General features: G+C 36.0%; 1 protein-coding gene across 6 annotated transcripts in view; it reads right to left on the reverse strand.

Annotated features, from left to right (window-relative positions):
- Window positions 1–21482, reverse strand: part of KHDRBS3 (KH RNA binding domain containing, signal transduction associated 3) — a 200792-nt gene that overhangs the window by 127522 nt on the left and 51788 nt on the right. For all 6 annotated transcript variants that reach the window (XR_001883777.1, XR_001883778.1, XR_001883779.1 and 3 more), the window contains exon 2: window positions 7429–7547. Coding sequence is in view for 2 of the 6 variants with exons in the window: in XM_017863819.1 (XP_017719308.1) it covers window positions 7429–7547 (119 nt within the window). In the remaining 4 variants the exon portion in view is untranslated. The remainder of the gene's footprint in view (window positions 1–7428; window positions 7548–21482) is intronic.

Raw genomic sequence — 21482 nt, forward strand, 5'->3', positions numbered from 1 at the left:
GCTCTTTTTGCTCTTCCGCCTTCTACTATGCTAGGCGGCAGCAAGAGGGCCCCCACCACACACCAAATGCACGTGGCTTGATCTTAGATTTCCTAGCCTCCAGAAATGTAAGAAATAAATTTCTGTTCTTTAGAAATGACCCAGTCTCAGTATTTTGCTATAGCAGCGCAATGGTCTAAGACAACCAGATTAGTTTTGGCACTGTGGATACAAAAAACTAGCATACATGTACATTATCACTTTATTTCTAGAGGTAAATTACCAAGTGAACATCAAAAATCATTTTCACATAAATTATCTGAAAAAATATTATGTCTCTGAAAATCAATCAGGAGCAACAAAAATGGCAATATTTAACATATGTCTATGACTGTAAAATATTTACTATCCTAGGAAATCTGTAAATCCATGATGATTTCCATGGAACAGGCTTCTACCAAGTAGTAATTTAAGGGGTTTTAAATTGTCTACGACATACTATACTACAAGGAAAAAATGCAAGCCCACTTCAAAAAAGGCAGTTTCCCTGAAACTTCAGGAACAGACGTGTTTTATCTCTCAAAGATCCTTAACCATTTATATGAGGAGAACAAATACATCACATTCCCAACATTCAGATTATAGAAAAACTTTAACGTTAGAAACTTTTGCCGGTTAAGACAAAGTTACTGCAAATAGTATGTACACAGATTTGAATGCGTAGAGGCTACAAAAAAATTATCAAATTAATAAATTTAATAAACCTAATTTAAACTTACAGACATAACATAGCACACTAAACCTTGAAAATCACAATCACAGTACAAAAATACCTCCTGAGTAAAACCCTCAGGCACATTTTTCCCCAAAAAATTGAAATCTTTTTTATCTTAACAAAGGTTACACTAAGTTATTAAAACATTCACATACAGAAACATGTAAAGTAGAAAATATCACAAAACCTATCCTCCAGAAAACAACTGCTATTAAGATTCTGGTTCGCTTTTACAAATAATTCTCCAACTTGGATCCTGTATTTTCTGTATCTTGACTTTTCTTTTTTCACTTAATAATATAGCATAGACACTTAAAACACAGCATTATGCATAGAGATATAATGTATTTAATGTCATATTCCAACTCACTTTTAAAAATGGTCCATAAGCATTCTTTCACCCCAGCATGACTATGCATGTGGCATTCCCTCTCCTGAAATAGTCTGCCTGATATCATTAAGCACCTGGAGAAGCCTCATCGTCTACAACAGTTCAAATGTCATTCTCTACTTTAACTTCGCAGGACCTTTGGCCAATGCCGCCCACATGCTGCTCCCTTACCACTTCATTTATGTCTTCTATAAAAATCTGTCTAGTCAAATAAAATGGCTTGTAATTTCCCAAATGCCTTCTGTGCTTCAATATAGTGCTCCTTGGTCGCCACCCTTCAATTTCACACTCTCACTTCTGACCCCAGCCAGCCAGCCTCTTTAGAGACAACCTCCTTAGAGCAGCCTTCTCTGAGCCTATCACCAGGATCCTCCTCTCTGTCCTTTCAGGGCCCCCTGTTTTATTAATATTAACTTATTCATCTGCATTCACCAAAAAACTGGCAGTTTTTTGAGCCCAAAGACCATGACTTAATCACTTTGATTTTCCCAGAACAATGTCTGGCTCAGAGAAGACCCTCAATACATGCTAGGTATAGACAGAGCCAGATCCACTGTCGGATGAACCAGAGGAAAAAAAAAAAAATGTAAACCCTAAACCATAATGTATCTGTAGGTCCTCAAAGACAGGGTACCTTGTTCCAATGTTGATTTGGCATTTATATTGACCATGTTCCAAGCTGGCACTGATCAGCACCAGAGGTTAAGGTTTATCTGCAAAAAACCCATGGAGAACAATTTCCATAGCTTCTTAAAAAAACTTCCAAAAAATTCATAAAACAGCATTTAGAATTTCACCCTTTACATGCTCAGATACAGAACTCAAGAGAGTGAATATACATTAAGGTCTGAACACTAAATGATTCATGTGTCCAATGCTGTGCCATTGAAAGAGTGTTGAAAATGGTTCATTAAGGGAATAGATATTATTCAATTAATAGAAATCACTTTATCAGATGCAGTTTCACAAACAGTAGGTCTCTCTTGCCCCAGAAGCTGGAAGTCTACCATCAGCATTAATTCCACACTATACTGTTCTCTACTCACAGCTATTACAGAGGGGTATATCCTGTTCGTTTCCTCCAGTTCGTTCTATAACTGACACAAGCATGAAAACTTCTTAGAATTGATTGCAGTGCTATATTAGCTTGAAACAGGGCTGGCTTTAAACTTGTATGCTCCATTATGCTAAGTAGAAATATTGTTTTTCAGTATCCTGAAAGCAGTAGACTTCTAAATGGTCTACTTCAGACATTGTTAAGTACTTGAAATAGACTCTAATCTCAAACACAGAAATTATAATTTTTCTTTCATTACCTCAAAGCCGACAATGAAAAACAATATTTGAGATTTTATTTCATATACTTCATTGATGTTATGAGTCAATAATGATGTGAACACGTTCTGAGAAATGCATTGTCAGACGATTTCCTCATTGTGCAAACATCAAAGAGTACACCTACACAAACCTAGATGGCATATCTTACTGTATACCTAGGCTATATGGTGTAGCATATTGTTCCTAGGCTACAAACCTGTTCCTCATGCTACTGTACTAAGTACTATAAGCAATTGTCACACAATGGTAAATATTTGTATTTCTAAACATCGAAAAGATACAGCAAAAATACAGTACTATAATCTTATGGGACCACCATCATATATGTAGTCCATCATTGACTGAAATCACTAAGCAGCACATGACTGCACTTTATTTTATTTCATTTACAAACTTGGAGACAACAAAGTATTAGTTTCAGGTTAATCATCATCAACTAGACTATGAACTACTTAAAGACAGGGTCTATAATCTGGTCATCTTTGTATCTATTGCATATTAAGTACACAGGCTATATGGAGCATAAAGAATCAATATACAAAGATTTCCACCAGTCATGTTTGAGTAATGAGCCTGTCTATGAAATGTTCATAATGTAATTTTCTGTTTACAAGACACATATATTCCCCCGAGATCTGCAGGTATGGCTGAGTACATTCCTAACAGGCTGCCCACCTATAAATACCAACTGTAAACTCCTAAACTCACAGCAAAATATAAAAGTTAATTACATGAAGCGCTGAAGACTGATCGAAAACAGGCAGATTCTGAAAGTTAGTTATGACTTCAGCAAAGGAAATACCCTGGGGTGAATTTACTCATTTTAGAGCTTTTGGCCTTAGTGGCAGAGATTGAGAAAACTATAGTGCTGAAAAGTGAAGGAAGAATACTAGAAAAGACAGTCAGAGATGCAGATCACCAAATACTATGTATAAAATCTTCCAAAACCTCTGGCTGGCCCCTGAATCATATAACAGAAATTAAACACAAAAAAGCCAAACTAAGGAAAGAAATGAACTGAGACTTGAACTCCTACCCAATAGACACACAGTTCATACCCTAAATCCAACCAAGTTAATTAGCTGTTAAAACAAAAATATCAACATTCTTCCAAGAAAAGACACAGAATCCAAGATTTCTACAGTGAACATTCACAATAGCCCGCACACAACCCAAAATTACTCAAGACGCAGAGGACTGAAGCAATATGACTCTTCATCAAGATCAAAGACTCCCAGCGCAAAATACATCTAAGATGGCCAAGATGTAGAAGACTCAGAAACTAGGAGACAGAGATGTTCAAGGACCTATTTAACCATACTCAGTGACAGAGGAAAATAATACTTGCAATGAATTAAAAAATAGAAAATCCCAATAGAGAAAAAGACATTTTGACACACATACATGTGTATATGATTCCAACATGAATTCTGAAACAGATGATTACGATTCCTGATATAAAAAAATTACTTGGCGGGTTAACAGCAAAATGAAGACACAAATGAATCATGAGTTTAAGATACAGCAGTAAAAGTTATAAAATCTGAAGGACAGGGAAAAAAAAAACAGAGCCACTGAAACCTATGTGAGAGTGACATAAGGCTGAACATATGTGTAACAGAAATCTCAAAAGAATGAGAGGAGAAAGGATCAGAAAGGTGATTGAAGTAGTAACTGAAATATTATGATAAAATGTACAAGTCCTTTTAAAAACAAATTTTTCACAAAAGATGTCATAGGAAATCTGTCTAGTGTCATATCAAAGATATTGAACTCATCATCAAACTCCAGGCCCAGATTGCTTCACTGGTGAATTCTATCAAATATTTACAAATAAGTAACACCAATCTGATACATGTTCTCTGAGAAAATGGAAAGAAACACTTATCCAGTCATTTTATGAAACCAGCATAACACTAACACTAAAATCTGACAAAAATATTACTCTAAAACATGTACAGGTCAGGCTGGGAGTGCTGGCTCCTGCCTGTAATCCCAGTACTTTGGGAGGTAGAGACAGGCAAATCACATGAGGCCAGCCTCATCAACATGGAGAAACCTCATCTCTACCAAAAATACAAATGTTAGCCAGGCGTGGTGGTGCATGCCTGTAACCCCAGCTACTAGGGAGACTGGGGCATGAGAATCACTTGAACCGAGGAGGTAGAGGTTGCAGTAAGTCAAGATTGCGTGACCGCACTACTCTGGGCAACAGAGCGAGACTCTGTCTCAAAAAAAAAAAAAAAAAAAAAAGGTATAGGTCAGTATCACTCATTAACATAAGATGCAACTGAATCCAGCACTATATAAAACAGATAATATGTCACTATTAAGTAGGGTTTAACCCAAGAATACAAAGAAGGTTTTAGTTTTAAAAATCAATCATTAAAATCTACCATATAAACAGTGTAGAGAAACACCTTGTGTTTATTTCAATAGATGTAGAAAAAGCATTGAAAAAAATTTACCACCCACTGAGGATCAGAACTCTGAGTAAAACTGAAGTAGAAGGGAACTTCCTCTACCCAACAAATGAAATCTACCAAAAAAACCCTGTAACTAATATTGCTCTTAATGCTAAAATAACTGCGTGTTTTCCTCCTTGATTAGAAACAGGAATAATTTCTACTCTCCTCATTTGCCTTCAGCATTATACTGGAGATATTAGCCAAAATAATGCAAGTAAAAGAATAAGATGCATAGAAACTGGAAAGAGAGAAGTAAACTGTTTAAGTAAATGATATAACCATGTGCATGACAAATCCTAAGAAATCTACAAAACAACTTACTAGAATAAGTGAATTTAAATTTAGCAAGGTAGCAGAAGTCATGGTTAGTATACAAAATTTTATATTAGAAAAAGCTGGAAAACAGAAATTTAAAAATATTCAATTTACGATAGTATCAAAAAAACACAAAATATTTAGGAATAAGTTTAACAAAAGACATACAAAACTCCTACCTTAAAAAGTACAAAACGCTGTTGATAGAAATTAAATGGAAGACTCAATATCGTTAAGACGTCAAATCTCCCACAAATTGCTCAACAGATGCAATGCAATTGCAATTCTAATCCCAGCAGATGGCTTTGTAGTAATTAACAAAGAAATTCTTATATTTATATGTAATTTTAAAGGATCTAAAATATCTAAGTAATCCTGAAAAAGAAGGACAAAGGCGGAGGAACTATATTACCCAAACTCATGTCTCACTATGTAAAAACCTATAGTAATCAAGACAGTGTGGTACTGGCATAATGATCCATAGATAGATTAAAAGAAGTGAACTGAAAGCTTAGAAATATACCCCCATTTATATGCTCACCTGATTTTCTCATCAAAGGCACCAAAAGAATCAGTGGAGAGAAACATCTTTCAACAAATAGTGGAAGAAAAACTAGATAACCATATGGGAAAAAAGATGAACTTGAGCCTCTCTCTCACACTATATACAAAAATGCATTTGAGATACATCATAGACCTAAAAGTAAAAGCTACAATAACACTTTTAGAGAAAATACAGAAGAGTATCTTTATAACTTATAAAGAACTCTAACATTTCCTTGAAGTTGGCAAAGATTTCAAGATTCAAATACATGAATAGCCAGTAAGGAGATGAAAAATTGCACAAAACCATCAATCATAAGGGAAATGCAACTTCATACCACAGGAAGATACCAATATACCATCAAAATAGCTAAAATAAAAAAGGCTGACAGCACCAAATACTGATGGGGGTATGAGGCGGCCACAACCACAACCTGCATACATTGTTTGTAGAAATGTTACAAAGTATAAGCGTTTTGGAAAAAAGTATGACAATTTCTTGTAATACTAAATACACAACAATTTTCAATACTGGGTATTTAATAAAGAGTTACAAACATATCTGGTTATGAAACAACTTGTACAAATAGCAAAGACACGGAATCGACCCAAATCCCTATCAATGACAGGCTGGATAAAGAAAATGTGGTACATATACACTATGGAATACTATGCAGCCCTAAAGAGGAACGAGATCATGTCCTTTGCAGGGACATGGATGGAGCTGGAAGCCATTATCCTCAGCAAACTAACACAGGAACAGAAAAGCAAACACCACATATTCTCACTTATAAGGGGGAGCTGAACAATGAGAACACATGGAAACAGGGAGGGGAACAACACACACTGGGGCCTGTCGTGGGGGTCGGGGGAGGGAGAGCATCAGGAATAACAGCTAACGCATGTAAGGCTTAACACCCAGGGGATGGGGCAAACCACCATGGCACCCATTTCCCTATGTAACAAACCTGCATGTCCCGCACATGTATCCCGGAACTTAAAAAAAAATACAACATGGAAAAAAAAAAAGAAACCATGTATATAAAAGTGTTCACAGCAATTTAATTTATAATAACCGAAAAATTAAAAGTGCCTAGACATACGGATAAACAACAATGATACATTCAGGTAACAGATTATTATTCATCAATAAAAAGAAATGAACTCCTAATATACACAACAGTATGCAAGAATCATGTACATGAACATTCAGAAGAAAGACAAAGGAAAAATAGGATTTAAATAAAATATAAACAATGATATTGTGGGACCTTTATGTACCAAGCATTTAACACAGATTATCTCATTCAATTTTAAATCATCCAACCTCATATTACAAATGCGGAAACTGAAGTGGAAAAAAGCTGACCAGGTTTGCCAAAGTCACACCGCTAGTTTGACTCAAAAGGATAGATTTTCAGGAATCTGTAACTCACACTAAAGTTAAACAGAAAAGATAGAATGACTAAATTTACTAAGTGTTTAATTAACTTTAAAAGTGTGTGTAGGGGGATGCTAAGAGGAAACATCTCTAAAAACACCAAATGGGATACAAATTAAACACGTGCTCCCCTTTGATTCAGGTTAAAATATCAGCAGTGTAGACCTCACTGTCTTACCTTAGGGAACTGTTTTACAGGAATTAACACCTTCTGTCCCAGCTTCATGTTCTTATTAATCACCACATCGATGTACTTTTCTTCATCCTTGCCTTCTCCTTTTTGAAACTTTTCTATTTCTGTGGAGGCAAAAAGATAACCATGAAGTGTATGACTCAGAAATGCAGGGGTTGGGTGTTCTGGTTAGCTCTGTTGTGGCATGAAATCAACTACTACTGAAGTATGGACTATTAAATTGAGGCAACTGTTTTCAAGTACATTTCCTGTTTTATCAATGATTCTTCATAAATGGAACAGATGCATGTATCATGGCTCTACAAGGTCAAATCTCAACTGCTCATACCAACAGAGAACAATAGACCAGCTAACAAACAAAAATAAGTTACTTCGGGTCTTCTGGATTCCTAGATAAGGCTGATCAAATAAAGAAGAAAAGCCATAAGTATTCACAGTTCAGTGACGCAAAGCGCTGAAACATCCCTATTTATCAATCTTGCCTGGCTTTCCAAGGCTTCTACAACTAAGAACTGATTCTATGATGGCATTAAACACCCTATACAACCTTCCAGTAGCCCACCTCCCCAGTCAAATCTTCCCTCCTTGCATATGACATATATCAACTATATGCTAAGGTCTTTACTAATGCTCTTTGCTCTACTTGTTATGATGATTTCATCTTCATCTCCTTTCAAGACTCAACCACATTAAATCTCATTTTCTGTGCAAGTGTTTCTTTCCTCAATGGGGCGGCAAGAACGGAAGAATCAATCACTCTCACTTTGATACTCACAAAGCACTTTACGTGCAACTCTACTACTACCCTTAGACGGAAAAAAAAATGTGCTACCTCTCCCACTAGAACATACATTTCTCTCAGGTAAAATCTATTTATTCACTCATAAACATCTTCAACTAAGCAAGTTCCAGATCCTAGAAAATTTTAGCATAGAGTTTAATTCACCCTACGGCGCATAGTATTTGGTTGTACAAGAGATACAAAATTAGGCGCTTGCATGACTGCTGAATGAATGAGTACGTGAACTGTTGCCTCCAGGGACCAACCAATAGACACCCAGGTTCAGAGAAGGATAAACAGCAGTCTGGAGAAGGTATCAAAGACAGCATCAGTTGTACAAAGGAATACACATATTTATCCATTTTGCTTAAGCTAGGAACACTTAAGAATGTTCATATGACACATACCAACTATATGCTAATGTCTTTACTAATGCTCTTTGCTCTACTTGTTATGATGATTTCATCTTAACATTTAAGATGGCACATATTAATATGCCATCCCTGGACAAGATAACTCACATTCATTACATAATTCAATCCTTAAAACAGATGACAAAGAGGAGTTTCAAAGAGGTGACTTCACAATAAATGGCAAAGGTAAGATTCACCCTCAGGTTTGTTAGACTCAAAACATAAGGTGCCTGTACAGTCTCTCCCACCACTTTGTATGTCATATCAGAAAAAAAAGTAAGAAAGATGTTTACAGTATCTTGGGATAAATGAAAGATTTATTTAAAGCTGGAAGCTTCGGGCCTGAAGCAGCCAATGGGCTTCATAATTCCACTGAGGAGCTTTCACTCCATCATGCTATGCAGCCTCCCATTTCTAACTAAATTATTGTCTATTAAACAAAGGTTTTGAATGAGCAACAAAGAATTATTACAATTTAAAGGACACTAAATGGGACATAAAAATTCTAAGATTCTCATTCAGATCTGCTAATAATTGTCTTTGCAATTAGAAAAAGGTACATCAGTTAGGATGCGGGTTCTTCAAGTTTAAAATGAGAAAAGGGAATTAGAATGTCCAACGATTTGGTTCTAAAACCTTAGGATCTTGTGTGACTTACAAATGCTGACAAAGCCTCTCACTCCTTGATGAAACTTTGGTCACTAATAGTAAGCAAGGTGCTTTCCTGAGTTCTGTGAGTCATTATAGCAAATTATCAAACCTGAGGGAGACTCCTGGAACCTCCAAATTTGTAGTCAGGCAGAAATCTGGGTAGCCTGGGCATTACACTGTGGCTGGCATCTGAAGTGGGGGCAGTCTTACGGGATTAAGTCCTTGATCTGTGGGGAGGGGAGGAGGCCTGATGCTAATCCCTGCAGTTAGATTCAGAATTGAATTACTGGATACACAGCTGGCATCAGAGAATTGGTTAGTGTATGAAGACAGTATACAATAGGGATTAACAGTGATGTGGTGGGGGAGACAGAAGGAAGCAGGGTAGAAACTGAAGATAAAAAAAGGATGGCTGAGAGAAAACAGCAAATTATATCTGCAGCTTCTAATCAAAGCTTCCAAGAAGAGATAAAGACTAAGTCACCAAATAAATGAATTAGTCATTTTGTTTGCTTTCTTGTACTACACTGTTTTGATGCTGAAAAATTAATTCTAAGTGGAATCTGTAATGGAAAATAAACACAGAAATACAAGAGTACCTTTAATTTTATTGATTTTTTTCTACAAAATAATACATGCACATGGTACAAATTTAAAACAATATGACAAGATACAAAATTTTTTTAAGGTTTCTCCTATCACTTCAACTCCAGAAATAATTAAAATCAACTATTTTTATATACTCTTTCAGAAATTTTCCAAGAATAGAATGGACACACATACACACAGTTTGAAAATTGTAGCACCAATGGTATAAACGAGCTACACTGGTTTTGTTTTCTTCAGTAAAGAGCAGTAAGTCTCACATCAGCTGCTCCGAGTATAACAATTCATGACTTCAACTTTAAGTAGAAGAAAACAAATCCCACCTTTCATTATCTATTTATGCAATAATTAGAAATACCTTTGGCATAGTTAGAAGATTCAACAAAATCAGGTACACTGAAACGTCCTAAAATATTTTTTTGTAAGGTATGTGTATGTGTGTCAAAACAGATTCAACTGTCTCTTTTCTTTTTGAATAACAAAGTAGTTTAGTAATTGTTGAAAACTCACACCAGATGCACAATATTTAAATCCACAAATTCAGAATTCCACGTTCTTCCTTGTATCAGTGTTATTTAACATTTTGATGTAAGAAAATCATATAGGTAAGCTTTTAAAAATTAGGAATTATGTATTTTATCACATATTGCAGTTTAAGATCATCAATGATTTTAAAAAGGAAAATGAAAGAAAATCTATATAAAATATCTAATTTCCTCTCTACATATACACGGCGTCCTACAAATCTTAAGTTGCTAGAACACACTGTTTCTATCTCAAATTTTGAATGATGTTGGAATATTTTACTGTTTAAGTTTTTTTTTTTAATTTTTTAAGCCTGATGCCATACCAGAAGCATGTAGGTTTGCATTTAATGGGCCTAAAGCACCACACAACAACACAAAGAGAGACCTGAGCCCCATCGCTGGAGTCAAACAGACCTGGTTTAAATCATGACTGCTGTACTTTCTTCAGGCCCTGGTGCCTTCCAATATACAATTCAAAACTGGTTGAAACTTTTACTGTTTTCAGTAGATGCTGTTCAATCAAGAATTTTTATTTTCTACTTGAGGATTATAAGTAGCTTAATGTTTTCTTTGAAATCCAGAAATACACAAAATGGAGAATTGTACATAATGCACAAAAATGGAGAATTGTACAAAATTATCTATGAAATCTTGAGACATCTGTCTCAAGGATTTATGCTTGTCCCTAACTGTGAGTTGGATATTCAAAAACCCCTGCTACCACCCCTCACATCCTCCCTGAGGGAGGAAAGATGCTTGAGATCCACCAAGATGGATGTGACCCTCTAGTTAACTGTAGCAAAGAGAGGCCACCAATAGAGAAAACCCAATCAGATTTTCAAGGACAAATGCATAGGGGATTTGACTTTCACTAATCCCCAGATTACATTTGGTACCAAACAGCTTAATGTACCAATACCATCTCCTAGCTCAGAAATAATAAGCAAATGTGTGATTAAGGTTTTAGATAACGTAGGGGATTAAAATGCTATGTTTTCAAACCATATACACCAAACTTCTCTCACTGCAGAATTCTTGTTTTCAGTAATAATATCTGTATTGTTTTTTGTTTGTTCACTTGTTTTGTTTTGGTCTGGTACAGAACTTCCTAAGTAATGGCCTCTTTTCCTTTTTAATGTAGCAGATATACTAAAGTCCATCTTCTAAAATAGCTTAAAATCTTTGGATTTAAATGAGTCAAGTTTCCAATATAAAATTTTAGTAATGTAAAATTGTTAAAGTAGTTTCATTTCTCTCATATAATCAAACACACGGATTATTATTTTTCCTTTGTTCTGGCAACTTCATTTCTAGAAATTTAACCTACATATATACTTAGATAGATGTGGAATATTACACACAAAATTATCCACTACAGCATTGTCTTTAATATCAAAACACTGGGAACCACCTAAATGTCTATCAGCAGGAGCTGGGTAAGTAGGCTAGAGCACACTCTAGAATAAAATAGCACGTAGTTACTGCACAAAATGAAGAAACTTCATGTTCTGATAGTCAAAGATCGGTACCAAATGCACTGTTTACTTACACACAAATACACACAATGTAAGAAAAAAATGTTTAATTTACTTATATACACACAAAAAAATCTCCCTATTGATATAGAGTTGCACACCATGTGACGATGTTACAGTCAACATATATGACAGTGGTCTTGTAAGATTACAATGGAGCTGAAAAATTCCTACTGCCTAGTAATGGTTCACCTGTGGTAACCTCTCAGCACAAAGCATTACATGTCTGTGGCAATGATAGTGTAAACAAACCTTCCACGCTGCCAGATGTATAAAAGTGTGCAGTAATGACCCAGTCCTTCATATTCACTCACCACTCAACCACTGACTCACCCAGAGCAACTTCCAGATCCACTAGCTCCACTCATGGTAAGTGTCCTATGCAAGTATTCCATGTTTTATCTTTTGTACTGTATTTTTATTGTGCTTTTTCTATGTTTAGATACACAAAATACTTAACCACTGTGTTACAACTGCTTACAGTACTCAGTATGGTAACATGTACTCTGGCGTTGCAACATGCTGTCTAAGTTTTGTAGTCTAGTAGCAACAGGCTATATCACCTAGCCTATATGTACAGCAGGCTGCACCATCTAGGTGTGTTTAAGAGCAATCTATGATGGTCCACAACAACAAAATCATGTAAGGATGCATTTCTCAGAACACAAATCCCTGTGGTTAAGCAACAAAAGACGGTATAAGAAACTAGTTATCTATTTGGCATGGAGAGAATAAAGTAGACGGGATACAGAAACACTTTTCATTGCATCTCTTCTTTCATTGCTTTCAATCTCTGAAACATGTGAACATTTTACCCATCTAAAATGGCATGCAGGGGACAGGAAAGGAAAAGGAAAAGAGACTAATAGGGTAGCCTGATGGGGCTACAGACTGCACACAAGAAAGCGGTTAATTTGTGGTGACACAGCAGGAAGGGCCAAAGCAAATATATACTCTGAGCTCACTTCTCTCTCCTGCCAAGCTTCTGCTACTGACCACTAGTGGATAGCTCTTAACCCAGCTCAAAGCCAGAGGGTAAATATATCTATGATACTGGTCTTGTACCACGCTTATCAGCCTCTGGGCACAGAGCAGAGCAGCGAAGGGTGGAAGGAGGACCTGATAAGGCAAAACAACAACAACAAAACAACAACAAAACTCCAATCCTTCATCTTTAGCAAACACAAGGAATCTTTAAAAGGAGTTTCTAATACCTCCATTATGTACAAAAGTACCCATCTGAGCTCACCACACATAAATTTACACAGCAAAATATTGAAAAAGAATGAAAATTATTTTAGAGGTCACTTATACCAGTAGCAATTAAATTATAATTAGTATTTTGTTGATGACTCGTGAAGTACAGGGTTGTGTGTTTGACTTAAATTATCTCTTTATCCTAACAAATATATGATCTGTCGCCTGCATTTTACAGAGTGAGATCCTGAGGACTGAAATGGTTAAGAAGTTTGCAAAGGTTAGAGAGCTAATTAGCACAGTCAGAATTCAAATCTAGATATATCTGACTTTTTTTAAATTGTTATAAAAAACACAAACTTTATAGTCTTAACCATTTTTAAGTGTGCTGTTCAGTCCATCCACACTGTTGCTTTGTGCAATAGATGTCCAGAACTTTTCTGTCTCACACAAGTGAAACCCTATGCACATTAAACTACTCCCCATTTTCCCTCCCCTCCAGCCCCTGGTAACCACCATTCTATTTTGTTTATATAAATGTGACTGCTTAGCTGTGTCATGTAAGAGGAATCAAACAGTATTTGTCTTTCCATGCTTGGCTTATTTCACTTAGCATAATGCCCTCAAGGTTCATCCATGGGGCAGCACGTGGCAGTATTTTCTTACTTTCTAAGGCGGAATAATATTCCACTGTAGCTATATAACGCATTTTGTTTATCCATTCATTGGTTGACAGACATCTGGAGTGTTTCCACCTCTTAGCTATTGTGAATAAGTAAAGACTACACCCTTTAATCTCTTTTTTCCTTCTTTCCTGAAGTGAGATGTGAAAATGTTCTAAAGCTGTAAATCACAAGCGTTGGATGTTCTTAATGTAGCCACATCTGCTTACCCCTTCACTTGACTCTCCCACAGCCAAGTGATTCTGTGGGAAGCACTGCTTCAATGTATAGAGAACAGCTTGAACTTTCAGAACCTCAGTACTGGTGCTCTTTAGTGAACTCTCAAAGTAGACTTAAAGGAATAGCTGAAGGAATTTTGTGTGACATCAGGGACAGTTCTAGGTCCAAATCCAAATGAAAATATAAATTCCACTAATGTCAAAATAAGCAAATTACAGAGTTAAGTGAGTACAAAGGAGTCAAACAGAAGCAATCTTTGCATAAAGTAGACGAAGAAAAAAAAAAAAGGAGGGGCAGAGGAGACATGACTGTAGCTCTTTAGTTGCTGAAGCCTAAGATGATTAAATAAAAAAATAATCTAAGGTCTTGCATGGTTATCCCCCTAATGTAACTGGTCAATTTCCATGGTTTTAAGTTAAGGTAAAAATTGATGCTCCAGCCCCCAAAATTGAAAGAGATAAAAATAATGGCAAAAGGGTCCACTTTCTGCATGCAAGGCACCTTTTGAGCACTGCTGACTGTTGAGTTCTTAACTGCTAAGTAATAAGAACTTTGTCAGTAAAAAAATTAAACATAAAACCTCAGAGAGTAAGAGTCTTGGAAATAATGCAGCCAGATTCCAACTGCTTGAGTTTGAATCCCTGCTATGGTACTTAATTATATTGGCTGTCAGAAAGTAACTTAATCTAAGTCACAATTTCCTCATCAAAGAAATGTAGAAATAACAGCACCTGCCCCATAGGGTTTTTATGAGGATTAAATAATTTAATATTTGCAAAGAACAACAATACCTAGTTAAGGTCTATATAGGCATTTGCCAAATACTGTACACGCCTATACTAGACAGTAGGTTCTTGAGGGGTGAGATTTTATCTAATTTAACTTTATGAAGCAACCTAGAAATGCAAGTCTGTGTCCAGCTCTTAATTAAAACATCAACATCCCCTTCACCTCACAGATGAATTGATTATATCCTTCACAATGACCTGTTTTGCTATATAAAACTTGTACCACAACAGAGTATATTTTCATATACTCATTTTTCACACTTTCTGTGCCCAACAAGATGGTAAGCCCATGGAAGGTTAAGAACATCTATTTATTCATTTTTGTTATAGCCTAACACTCTAGTATAGTGATTTAGGATAAGGACTGCACAAAAGGTTACTAAATGGTTGAATAAATGAAAGAATGAATGAATGTTTAAAATAATTTAAAGGAGTATAACGAGTGTGTAAAGAGCTAGCTAGCAGTCACTGCTGAAAAGTGCTCTTCTAAAACTGTAACTTGTTTTAAGAGCTATTAATAGAAGTTCATAAAAGGGTCAGAAAATAACTGAATAATTCAAATCAGCCTGCACAATGACGTACTGGTGTGGAAATTAGTAAAGTTAATAGAGTTACCCCCCACCCACTTTTCCAAACACCTTAACTCTTGTGTAAAGTTTAATTAAAGGACAGGCATTGGCCTGAATCTATAATAAAATGAGAAGCTCATATAAGATGCTCAACATTCAGAAATCTATTTCAAAATAGTACAACAGTCCAGCTGGAGTATTTGAATTGTTTTTAAAAGAAATATAAAGAGTAGTTACAGCCATTGTAAATTCTATTGGACAAATTACTAAAATGTTACTGTAGCTGTTAATCTGAAAAGGAATTTTTTAACCTTCAACATGACGAATGTTTTCACTAAAGAATTATTTTATTTAAGCAATCCAAACCTAACTGAATACCCATTACATTCAAACCAGAGTTGAAAACACTGTAACTACCCAAACGAGATTGATTCATACAGCGCCTAATCTTGCAAATAATAGTCCATGAACAAATGACACAGCAGAGATACCTATCACTGTCTAATAAGGACAAATAAGCTTATCATAAATACACATAAACATACCATCTAGAAAGAAACCACTCGATACTCTAAGTATCACAAATGCTTGGAAAACTGATTTTTAAAAACACAGAGCAAATATTTGTATATAAAATATCCTTAAATATACATACAACACATAAGATTAAAACATATACACGAGAAAATGACAGTCAAATTTCCAAAAAGGAAGACAGGAGGAAAAGAAAGTAAGAATAATAATGAGGAGGATGGAGAGGAGGATAAATTAATTAATTCTACCCACCACGGCTAATTAATGAAAATACTACAATGATAGCAGCAGCTGGAATTTATTTAATGACTATCTTCCAAGTAGTCAATCTGTAACACTGCTGCAAAGTAGATACAATGTTCTTTCACAGAAAGGAGATGACTATTTATAGACATCCAGTGACTGAGCTAGAGTGTCACATCCAACAGAGATTCAGGATTCCAGCCCCAGGTCATCTGATTCCTATGTCCATGCTTCCTCTCCTTTCTTAGTATTACTGTAGCAGAGAGATCTTGATTTGGGGTGAGAAAAAATATTTTGGATGATTAGATTTTGGGGAAACTCACCAAGTTATTACAAGTATCAAAATAAATGTCCATGAAAGTACTTTGAAACTACAACACACAAAGCAAATATAGGTTTATTTAAAAAACAATTCCTAATTTCTGATGGTTTATTTACACTGTTAAAAAAAAAAAAAAACAGGGGGCAGGGGGGAGAGGAGAAGGTTGTACACTGAGATGGCTCCAGAGCCTTGGGTTCATATGGAAGCAAGCTGAAACCCAACTCAGAGTGAATGACCACAGACTAGGAAGAGAATACTTAAGCTTAACCAATGAGAAACCACCAACTAACCTGGAGCTAGAGACTACCAATCAAAAACCATCAACTGGCCAGGTGCGACGGCTCAAGCTTGTAATCCCAGAACTTTGGGAGGACAAGGCGGGTGGGTCATTAGGTCAGGAGATCGAGACCATCTTGGCCAACATAGTGAAACCCCATCTCTACTAAAAATACAAAAATTAGCTGGGCGTGGTGGCGGGTGCCTGTAGTCCCAGCTACTCAGGAGGCTGAGGCAGGAGAATCACTTGAACCCAGGAGGTGGAGGTTGCAGTGACCCGAGATAACGCCACTACACTCCAGCCTGGGCAACACAGCGAGACTCCATCTCAAAAAAAGCACCATCAACTATCCTCTAACTAAGGACTTTCCACTTCAACCAACCAAATATTTTCTTTGTCTTGCTTCTACAAACATTTTATGAAAGTTCTGCCCTCACTCTCCTTTGGTGAAACCCTGAACCACTTGAGCTCCGATGCTGCCCAATTCATGTCTGCTCAAATAAAGGCATTACAGTTTCACTGTGCCTAGCCAGGCACTGTGGCTAACACCTGTAATGATGGTACTTGGAGAGACTAAGGAAAGAGAATCACTTGATCCCAGGAGTTCAAGATAGCCTGGACAATGTCTCTACAAAAAATACAAATAATTAGGCATGCCTGTAGTCCCAGCTACTCTGGAAGCTGAGGCAGGAGAATCGTTTGAGCCCAGGAGGTCAAGGCTGTAGTGACCTATGCCTGCACTACTGTGCTCCAGCCTGGACAAAGAGAGAGACTCAGGTCTTAAGGAAAACAAAAAACAAAACAAAACAAAAAACAAACAAACAAACAAAAAAAACACAGGAAAAAGAAAATTTCAGCGTACCTAAGTTTATCTCTCAACAACTCTTATAGAATGGATTTCAAGAAAAATTTGTGATACCAAAATGATTCCAGAGAACCAAATCTAGATACATTAAAAAATTCCAAACACTATTGAGAATTATTAACATTTTATAAAATTCTTAAGAAAACAAATGCTACCAGTGTAGCATTTGTCACATTAATTTCTCCTTAATTATATGTAATCATTCACAAAATGAAAGGCATGATGACAGGACAAGACAAAGACAAGAATGACAAAGACAAGACATAGTCATTCAATGCCTCAAGGAGATAAAAATGTATCCCTTAAACAAGGGGAAGTACTCAAAGGTCTTCACAAGTGAGTAGGTTATTGGATTTTGGTACTGTATTCTAACAATTTTAAATAAGTTCATAAATTTCATAGGTTTGTTAAAATTGTAAAACAATAAGGACCAAAGAGTAGAAATTGAAGATGCGATGTTCCCTAAAACTGGTGGAAGGAATCTAACAAGTTGAATCATTACCATATTTAGACACTATACTGGAGGCTTTACAAACATTCAGTCCTCATAGCTTCTCAGAGTGCTGGGACAGAAATTACCACTTCCTTTTTCCCACACCTAATAAATGGCAGAACTGAAGTTCAGTTCCAGCATGGTCCACCTCTCAAAGGTTTTGCTTGTTTCCCCAGATACCAAATTACAAAATGCTGGCTTCAAAACAAAATGAAATCCTCCAAGAAACAAGTCAATGAAACAGATTAAGTTTGACCTCCAATAAATATATGGAATTTTATCAGGACAGTCGGCTGTATTCATTTAATGACCCCATTTACTAAGATATGTAAAAGAGGAACTCAAAAACATCATAAATGTACGATAGTACAAACCAAATTATATCATGCTATCACGGACAGTGGTGAGGATGACAAATGACTGAGATTGAGGTTCACCTACAGATTTATTGGTCCCAGTGGTGAATACTGGTGAATTTCTCTTCTAATGACTCATTTTTATCTGGTAGTCAGGAAAGTTCTGAAATAAATATTTACTGAAACTGGCTAGAAAGACTGGCTAAGTTTTACTTAAATCAAAATGACAAGCAGGAAGGTATACCTAAACAACATAGAAAAAAAGAGGCTAGGAGTTCCTGTCTTCCCAAACACACCAGTCCCTTAGCTATTCTGAATAATTGAGGATTACTCTTAATATAACCCAATGCATTTATCAAATAAATAATAAATCCACAGAATAAATGAGGTAACCAGTGCACTGGACTAATTCAAGTTAGTAATGACTTAAGTCACTAACTTTGGGAAGGAGGGGAGGGGAATAACTATTAAAGATTGAAAAAGGAAAATCTACATTTTTAGTTACACCTATGGGTTAAATCACATTTCTCACTTTTAATTGCAAACATCATTAAGTATACTTCAAAAGACCAGCTACCTTAAACAATTATCAGGCTCCAGAGGTCACCAATTAGAATCCTGCAAGGATTTGAATTAAAAAAGGTTTTATGATTAGGTGAAGTAATGATCCAAGAAAGAGATTAGTTCTGTTCAGACTGCACTCATTATAAAACCCGTTTCCTTTGTGTGAAGATTCAATGTCTTTCTCATTTATCCCGCTGGCATTATCACACTCTGAGATAGAAATATGACTGTACTAATGATATTCTATAACAACCATATAATGCAAGCATCTTATTCTCTATAAATCTAATAGAACTACAAATGAATATTTTCTATTGGTTAGATTTACAATAATACACTGACACTATTTAACATAAATTCAAAGTAGGATTTATCATTCTATATCCATACATTTTTACATCAGTTTCTAAACCAGTCCCTATTTACACAGTAAAGTCTCAGAGTAAATTGAGGGTGGGAAAAGAACCTTAAGACATTAAATCCTATTTTTCATATGATGATATTAAGGGGGTCAATTTTATATAAAGAATTCTACTCATATTCAATGTTTTCTAAGCCACCTGAAAACGGCCAAACAGGCATAAAACACTTTTAAAAGCAAAATACAATTACAGCAGAAATATACATCCTGTCACTCAGATTTAATCACGATAGAAAATTAAGACACTGATGAAAAATCAATTTGCACCGACTTTAATAGTCACAGCCTCTGTGGAAACGAAGTAACTCAGCATAAAGCCATAGAATTACTGAAAATGAGACCAGTCTTCTCATGCCAATTTAAAGACAGGGAGTGTTATGCACACTAGGTCACTCTTCAGTCACGCAATACGTAAAGGAGTCAGATGCTATCTCTTCACAGCGGACATTCCCACTGGGGGTTTTCCTTTAAGGGATGTTGTTGTCAAGTTAAATATAGACATTCACATTCTGAAGCAAGTTACACATTAAAAACATGTAAGTATTTCGTTAAAAAAAATAAGTTAGTACACCACAGCCGGTCAATGGCATTCGTTTTCATTGTGTCCTTTGACCATAAAGTGTTTAGTTAAAAAATTATGCATTCTAGAGGGTTCCACTTGCTAAATGCACTGAAAACTGACTGATCTACTTTAAGGCTGAATTTACAGATTTACTAGTCATTTCACACGGCCTGTCTGGGCAAATGAGACAGAATCAAAGAATAAATACAGACCTTTACATGGATATCTGACTGTCTTCTATTCTCATCTTAAAAATAGGAGGTGGAATAATTTGATGATCTATATTACACATGAGTAGCTCAGATAGTAACACTAAGACTGATAACATGGCCAGGAATCTAGAAAAGTATTCCATTAGATCCGTTTGAAGAATTTGCTAGTAATTACAAGAACTATGGTTGCCAGCTCACCAAAGGTCCATGATACCTAAACAAATACAGAATATATCTGCAGTCTCACTATTTATTTGGGGTGGGCAGATAATTAGGAAAAAAGATGTCTACAAAGACTCCACAAAAGAGGCAATAATAGAAAAAAGTTGAAGAGCACTGCCTAGGAAAGCCAGCTGAAATAAATGAAAATGTTTATCCTACAGGATAAATGATTCAGGAGAGAATAAAACTTACAATACAAATAGTTTTGTATATTACATAAAAGAAAGGGTTAGATCTGTCAGTAAAAAAAAAAAAAACCAATGGTACAATTAGGACCAAAGATAGAAATTATAGAGAAAAGAGGTCCAGTACAAATTACTGAGTTGAAGATTCTAACAATAAATTTGACCAAAGATGGAACTAACTGTCTTTAAAATATTTTTAAGTTCAGCCAGGCACGGTGGCTCACACCTGTAATCAGAGCACTTTGGGAGGCTGAGGTGGGTGGATCACAAGGCCAGGAGTTCGAGACCAGTCTGGCCAATACGGTGAAACCTCGTTGCTACAAAAAATACAAAAATTAGCCGGGTGTGGTGGCGGGCGTCTGCAGTCCCAGCTACTTGGGAGGCTGAGGCAGGAGAATTGCTTGAACCTGGGAGGCGGAGGTTGCAGTGAGCCGAGATAGTGCCATTGCACTCCAGCCTGGGTGACAGAGTGAGACTCCATCTCAAAAAAAAAAAAAAAAAAAAAAAAAAAAAAAAAAAAAGGAACGTTACAGAAGGAAGGATCCAGTCATCTGATGGAAGGTTGGACTTGGAGGTTCCTTTCAACCCTGAGAGTTACACACATTTTTATCATCTGTCCTGCTGACTATCTTAGACTAGTGTCTTAGACTAGATGATGAATAACACAGTTATTCATCATCTTATCCCCAGTCGCTAGTTTTGCACCTTGAATAGAATCACACATTCTGAATTTTTTTGTTGAGTGAATACAAGTGAATAAATTATATTCTTCATGAAAAAGCATGGTGAGACTTGATGAATGTTTAAGAATATC

This window comes from Rhinopithecus bieti, unplaced genomic scaffold (genome assembly GCF_001698545.2).
Source record: "Rhinopithecus bieti isolate Rb0 unplaced genomic scaffold, ASM169854v2 scaffold_72501, whole genome shotgun sequence".
Taxonomy (NCBI): Eukaryota; Metazoa; Chordata; class Mammalia; order Primates; family Cercopithecidae; genus Rhinopithecus; species Rhinopithecus bieti.